The sequence below is a fragment of the Ceratotherium simum genome, chromosome 16, assembly GCF_057802395.1.
Source record: "Ceratotherium simum simum isolate JZ-2026a chromosome 16, ASM5780239v1, whole genome shotgun sequence".
Lineage (NCBI taxonomy): Eukaryota > Metazoa > Chordata > Mammalia > Perissodactyla > Rhinocerotidae > Ceratotherium > Ceratotherium simum.
The window spans coordinates 37,229,718-37,236,936 of record NC_141915.1 but is presented as its reverse complement, the minus strand read 5'-3'; the positions used below and the strand labels follow the sequence as shown (position 1 = coordinate 37,236,936).

At 48.8% G+C, this 7,219-nt stretch overlaps 1 protein-coding gene across 6 annotated transcripts; it reads left to right on the top strand.

Moving 5' to 3' along the window:
• Window positions 1-211: 211 nt before the first annotated feature.
• Window positions 212-3,327, top strand: ATP5MC1 (ATP synthase membrane subunit c locus 1). Of its 6 annotated transcripts, none has more exons than XM_004434640.3 (5): window positions 212-341; window positions 916-963; window positions 2,102-2,179; window positions 2,573-2,751; window positions 3,110-3,327. In XM_004434640.3, exons 2-5 carry the CDS (start codon window positions 925-927, stop codon window positions 3,222-3,224), a joined length of 411 nt encoding a protein of 136 aa, XP_004434697.1. In that variant the 5' UTR covers window positions 212-341; window positions 916-924; the 3' UTR covers window positions 3,225-3,327. The 6 variants fall into 6 exon arrangements, with proteins under 6 accessions (XP_004434697.1, XP_014646273.1, XP_004434696.1 ...); XM_014790787.2 differs by having other exon boundaries at window positions 216-341; window positions 2,570-2,751; XM_004434639.3 differs by having other exon boundaries at window positions 335-411.
• The last annotated feature ends 3,892 nt before the right edge of the window (window positions 3,328-7,219 follow it).

The following is a 7,219-nucleotide window of genomic DNA, read 5'->3' as shown; positions in this document are numbered from 1 at the left end:
TCTCCCACGCCTTTTCCGCAGCTTCCACCTTGGCCGCCATTTTGTGCGGGAGGTTACGGAACCTCTGAGTCCCGCCGACTCTATGGTTGAGCACTTCAGGGATCGACCAATCGGAAGCCAGATCTCGGAGGAAAATCCCGCCTTTACCCTCAGGGAGGCGGGAACTGCCACGAAGCTCCCGTGGAGAGAGAGGAAGGAGCTGCGGAAAACCAATAAGAAAGGAGGAATTGAGGACGTTAACCAATGGGGGTTCAGAGGGTTTGCGGCCAATAAGCGTGGGAGAACCCCGGAACACGTGGGTGGGGGAGTTGAGCGCTGGGACCTAGAGCTAAAGCTGGGAGGTGAGTCAGTCACCTTGAGCGGGGCGAGCGCTGTGGTCCGAGCAGGGGCAGCAGGGCAGTGGGAGTGCAGGTGACTTGGGGCCAAGAAGCCAGCGATCGGCAGGGGTGTGGGCTGGGCTGTATGGAGGGGCATTTGCCCCTAGGGCCGGGAGAGGCGATGGGCGTCTATAGCCTTAACAATGTTAATTACCAACAGTAATGAGCGATTAACTGTCCGGCTGAGGCGGGCCGGGGACTGCTATGTAAAATGGGCAGGACCCTGCACGGCATCTGCCCAGTATCTGTCTCCAGTCTTTCCAAGAGACCGTCCTATCGCTACATTTCCCTTCTGGCGCTCGGGCCTCCTTCCTCTACTTCCCATCTCCGTGACCTTCCTTTGCAGACCCGCTGCACTGAAAGTAGTGGACCGGGAAGTTCGCGCGGACACACTGACCTCTAATGCCCTCCTCAGCTGGGGCACAGTGCAGGAAGAGCGTGGTCCAGGGAGGACGGGCGGGGGTGAAGGGGACGACTGAAGGTCGCCACTATAAGCAAACAACCAGGCTGTCAATGGAATTTTTTTTTTCCTGTGCAGACTGAAAAAATGCAGACCACCGGGGCATTACTCATTCCTCCTGCTCTGGTAAGCTGCGGCTCCGGGGTGATCTGTAGTGCCAGCTGTGGGAGCCATCAATGTTTAATGAATGAACTGAGAGGAGCTTGGCACCCTGATGATGTTGGCTCTTTGGGGAGGCTGTAGGATGTGATGCAGTTAACCCCTGTTTATTTGGACCTGTAAACCAAGCTGTCTTGGCTTTGGAATGTGGTCCGAGAATCTGGATCTGACCTTTACTCCCGGTCTGGCTGGGCAGTAGTCAGCCCACTGAAGCAGTGATTCTCAACTTTGGCTGCACATTAGAATCGTCTGGGGAACTTTTAAAAATCCTGATGCCCAGGATGCACAGACTCTGAGAATGGAGACGGAACCCATGCATCTGTGTTTTTTAGAACTCCCCAGGTGATTTCAATGTTCAGCCAAGTTTGAGAACCACTGCACTAAAAAATATTTCAAGAAAGCCATGTTACAAAGGGCTCTGCTCAGACGGCTGTTTCAGGAGCCTCACCAGGCTTACTAGTCCACTCCATTCAGGGTATGTAACAGTGAGTACCATTTTAGCAAAATAAGATTTACCCCTTCTGATTCTTTTGGTGATCTGGGTACAAAACCCTTCGTGTACCTGGTTTGATAGTAGTGTGGGTTCTTGTTCCATTCTGGGATACTGGATGTTAGGGCTGTGCCCATAGAAGTAAACTTTGATACCCAGTTTTGTTTTTTTTTTTATAATTTTATTTATTTATTTTTTCCCCCCAAAGCCCCAGTAGATAGTTGTATGTCATAGTTGCACGTCCTTCTAGTTGCTGTACGTGGGACGCGGCCTCAGCATGGCCAGAGAAGCAGTGTGTCGGTGCGCGCCTGGGATCCGAACCTGGGTCGCCAGCAGCGGAGCTCGCTCACTTAACCGCTAAGCCATGGGGCCGGCCCGGTACCCAGTTTTTCAAACGGGAATATTGCCGCTGCTGACTACACCAGGGGCTCAGGACAGCTGTCTCTGGTGCAGGTCTAGTTGGTAGAAACAGGAATACATTAATTGACCTTGAAATACATTGGACTTTTCTGTTTATAATATTTGTAGTCATTTTTGACTGAAGATCAGCAGTTAGGTACTGTTTTTTTTTTTTCCTCACCTGATTTGGGGGGATGTGTCTCTCTGATTTTACAGATCCGCTGTTGTACCAGGGGTCTAATCAGGCCTGTGTCTGCCTCCTTCCTGAGTAGGCCAGAGATCCCATCTGAACAGGTAAAGGAGTATGGACCGTCTGATGAATTTCCCCAGGCAGGGGTCCTTCAAGTTAGCTGAGTTGCCTTTAGGCCAAAGTGGGAGGAGCGTTAGAGAAGCCGAGGTGCTTTAATAGTTCTAAGTTCCTCAAGTTGAGCACTGTGGGTGAGCAACTTATAAAAGTGAGGTTTCCCTAACCACGAAATTTCCCTAGCCCCGTCTGGAAACAGACCCTGAGACTAATTCCCAGCATGCTCTGCAGTCCGAGCATTCTGTACTTGACAGGCAGTTTGCCAACAGTTTGAGAGCTCAGGTGGGTGGGTGAGGGTGTGGAGTCAGCACCTATCTTTGTGCCTCACTATCTCTTTGCTGTCTCTTTCCCTACTTCCTTCTCTCTCCTCCTCCTTCTAGCAGCCTTCCTGCAGCAGCTCCCCACTCCAAGTGGCCAGACGTGAGTTCCAGACCAGTGTTGTCTTCCGGGACATTGACACCGCAGCCAAGTTTATTGGTGCTGGGGCCGCCACAGTTGGTGTGGCTGGTTCGGGGGCTGGCATTGGAACAGTGTTTGGCAGCTTGATCATTGGCTATGCCAGGTAAGTTTGGGGGTGGCCAAGAGCATCTCCCACCGTAAACTCCACCCTATTTGGGGGAAGCCTCAGCAGGAGGAGCTCCCTATAGCTTCAGGTTGATTCCACCCACCTCTTGTTTTCTCCAGTGACCTCTGAATCAGAATTTAAATATGTTTCCAACCTGGCTCACTTATACTTACCATGTTGGTACTCTGCTTGCCTGTCCAAATCCCTCTCCCAGTGTGAGCACCCCCCACTATGCAGGCTAGGTCCTCTCCCAGTTTGAGCATTGCCCATTCACCTAACCTACCTGTTGTCCACCACCACCTGTGCCCTCACCCCTTCCTTTCCCTGGGCTGGTATCGATCTCTGTCCCTGGCAGGAACCCGTCTCTCAAGCAGCAGCTCTTCTCCTATGCCATTCTGGGCTTTGCCCTGTCTGAGGCCATGGGGCTCTTCTGTTTGATGGTCGCCTTCCTCATCCTCTTCGCCATGTGAGGCTCCATGGGGGTCACCTACCCATCCCTGCTGCTTCGACTCCAGGCCCTGCCCAGTGCTGGAGTGTGCTAAGCTTTACCATTAAACACGACGTTTCTCTAAACCCATGTGCCTGTGCCTCTGTCCTTTCCCCTTGGGGAGGGCCTTGGTGGAAAGATGGGACAAGGGAAGTGGGATTGGGTCAGCCGTTGGTGATTAGGAACTCCTCAGGGCTGAGAAGTAGCACGGCCATGACTGTAAGAACGTGGAGGGTTCTCTGTCTCTCAGGAGGAGTGTGGATCTGTCTAAATAATGATATTTGGTGCTTTTTTCCAAATTTAGTATAATAATGTGTAACATTTTTGATGGGGTTTGATTTGCACCAAGCTCTGTATCAAGTGTTTTACATTTGGTACCTCAACAACCGTATGAATTATAAGTACAGTGATTATACCTGTTTTGCAAATGAGGGAACCGAGGCTTAAGGAAGCAAAATAACTTGTCCAACATCACAGAGCTGGTATGTGGCAACGTGGAAATTCCCCTTCAGGCCAGCCTAAACCTTTAACTGCTGTGCTATCCCACAGCATTTATGTCCCACAGCAATGTATTTTCATTCTGGCCACACAATCGAGGTAGCAAAGATAGGGAAACTTAGTCCCAAAGAAGTTATATAGCGCGTTAGTGGTGGATGTAGGCCTCCAATTGTTGCATTTAGCCCCACTTGTGAGTTTCATCTTCATTCTCAATTAGCCTTTCTTAGATGTTCTTGAGTAATGCAGATGAGGTACACAGTCTCTGTTCCTGGAGAATTTACAATCTTAGCTTTGCTAGGGATAAAAAGGGTGTTTTGGGGCGGTGAACCAACTAATGAATGCTTAGAGAGCTTCACGCAGCGTCCTCCTTGTGGTCTCAGTCTGTGCTCAGCAGGCTCCCCCCCACTTGGCTAAAGTGGGGCTGATAACCCAGGTGAGAGAAAGCTAAGCTGATACAACCTCATTTGCTGCTTCTCTAAGCCCTAGCAGGAGCAACACAGGGACAGAATGAACACAGATGCTGATAGACATGGTCTGTCTCAAATTGGATGGTTTCAAAAGGAGTAATAACACATAAGTGGGACCCATTTTATGAAAACCTTATACCTTAACTTATTGCAAAACTTCTGTGAAATAGTGAAATCAAGAACATTCCTAATTAGTGTTAAGAACACCTTCCAGCTGAAGGGCAGCTAGCAAAGAGGGTTAAAACACCAAAGAATGTGAGTCAATAAGAATGGATTCAAGGCCAGCCCAGTGGTATAGTGGTTAAGCTCACACACTCCGCTTCGATGGCCTGGGGTTCGTAGGTTTGGATCCCGGGCATGGACCTATGCACTGCTTATCAAGCCATGCTGTGGCAGGCGTCCCACGTATAAAGTAGAGGCAGATGGGCACAGCTGTTAGCCCAGGGCCAATCTTCCTCAGCAAAAAGAGGAGGATTGGCAATAGGTGTTAGCTCAGGGCTGATCTTCCTTGCCCCCCCCCCAAAAAAAAAGAATTGATTCAATTTACATGCAATTTAAAGACAGTCATGCAGGTATTTAGGTGCGAAGCATCCTCCTAGGAGTCTTGGGGAAGGCAAAGAAATCTAAGGTTCTTGCCCTCAAGAAGTTTGGGGCATCAACAGAGTGGAAACAATAGTGAATGATACTATACATTATCGAATATGTGGGTACAGAAGCTATGTGTTGTAGGAGGGGAAAAGTGAGGAGGCTAGTGTTAGTTGTAATAACATCAGCGAACATTTGAGTGCTTGTATGTCAGGCACAGTGCTAAGTACTTTCTACGAATAACTCAACATCCCTATGAAATAAGTCATTTTATAGATAAGGAAACAGAGGGAGGCTCAGAGGTGAGGCATCCTCTGAAGGCCACCCAGCTGGTTACTAAAGCTGGGATTCAAACTCCAGAACCTGTGTTCTTATCACTGTGCTGAATCATCTAAGGTTTGTACAAGTTCAGTGACATGCTCAAGATCATATAGCAGCCAACAATTCCATCCACGTTCATCTAACATTCATTCAATAGTCATGGTTTTCTGATACAGGATTTCTCAACCATGACACATTTGGGGCCAGATAATTCATTGTTGTGGGGGGCTGTCCTGTGCATTGTATGATGTTTAGCAGCATCCCTGGCCTCTACCCACTAGATGCCAGTAGCAACCTGCCCTCGCCCAGTTGTGACAACCAATTGCCAAATATCAGATATTGACAAACCTCTCCTAGCTGGGGGGCAAAAGTCACTCCCACTTAAGAACTACTGGTCTACCATAATCTGCTGCCTGTCCTCTTAGCCTATTCACCTTAAATAACTCAAGGTTGTCCACAGCAAGCCAGTGATAGAACGTGAAGCAGAGCCCAGGAATCTCAGAGCCAAAGAGAAGGAATGGGCCTGAGGTTCAACTGGCAGCTGAGGTGTCACCAAGGGAGCAGTGGATTAACTGGTATTGCTGTTATACAAACGGAATGCAGTAACTCCTTGGGATGTCAGGTTGGCGTCCTTGCCAGGTCACTACCCTCTGGTGGTAATCAAGGAGCAGCCCCCAGGGAAGGTGGTTGCCTTTTCCTTCCTGTGAAGCTTCAGGAACCTAGTTTTTGCCAAGGGGCTGGTAAGAATTCCCCTTCATCCTGGGCTCCAAACAGCCTTGGAATTGCTGGACTTAAAAATCCAAATCAGGGCCGGCCCTGTGGCTTAGCGGTTAAGTGCGCGTGCTCCGCTGCTGGCGGCCCGGGTTCGGATCCCGGGCGCGCACCGACGCGCCACTTCTCCGGCCATGCTGAGGCGGCGTCCCACATACAGCAACTAGAAGGATGTACAGCTATGACAGACAGCTATCTACTGGGGCTTTGGGGGGAAAATAAATAAATAAAATCTTTAAAAAAAAAAAAAATCCAAATCAGGGCCGGCCCCGTGGCTTAGCGGTTGGGTGCACGCGCTCCGCTGCTGGCGGCACGGGATCCCAGGCGCGCACCACCGCACCACTTCTCCGACCATGCTGAGGCCGCGTCCCACATAAAGCACCTAGAAGGATGTGCAGCTATGACGTGCACCTATCTACTGGGGCTTTGGGGGGAAAAATTAATTAATTAATTAAAAAAAAAATCCAAATCAGCAGGGTTGGGAATGTGTGGGCCTATGAAACCCTAGAGAGTCAAGAGAGACTGTTCCCCTACCGCCAATCAGGCTAGTTCATCCGTTACCACTGAGGTTCTTCATCTAGGGTCTATGGTCCATTTTGCTTAGTGCAAAATATTTGTGAGTGGATACAGAGGTGCATTGTTCTTGGGAGAGGGTCTATCGCTTTCATTATAGTCTCAGGGGGGTAATGACCAAAAAACAATTAGTAACCACTACCTTAAGAGTTCAGCATGGTAGCAAAGAGCATGGACTTGGGAGTCAGAGGGGAGTGCAAATCCCAGCCTTGCCATTTCCTAACTGGGAAGTTAATTATCTCCCCTGAACCTTGATTTCCTCATCTCTAAAATGGGGATAAGAGCAATTCATGGTGGTTGTGACAACAAAATGAGATAATACAGGTAAATATATGCAAATAATGCTAATACATGTAATATATACATGTACAGTATCAATGAGATATGTAATATAAAGATGTGCTGAGAGACACATAATGAGATAACACATAATACATGCATTATTAAATTTTTTAATATAACATTATTTATAATCACCCAGTCCAAGGTGTTTTGTTTTGTTTTTTTGTTTTATTTATTTATTTTTTCCCCCAAAGGCCCAGTAGATAGTTGTATGTCATAGTTGCACATCCTTCTAGTTGCTGTATGTGGGACACGGCCTCAGCATGGCCAGAGAAGCGGTGCATCGGTGTGCGCCCGGGATCCGAACCTGGGCCGCCAGCAGCAGAGCGCGTGCACTGAACCACTAAGCCACGGGACCGGCCCTGTTTTGTTTTGTTTTTAACTGAGGAATATTTACCCTGAGCTAACATCTGTTGCCACT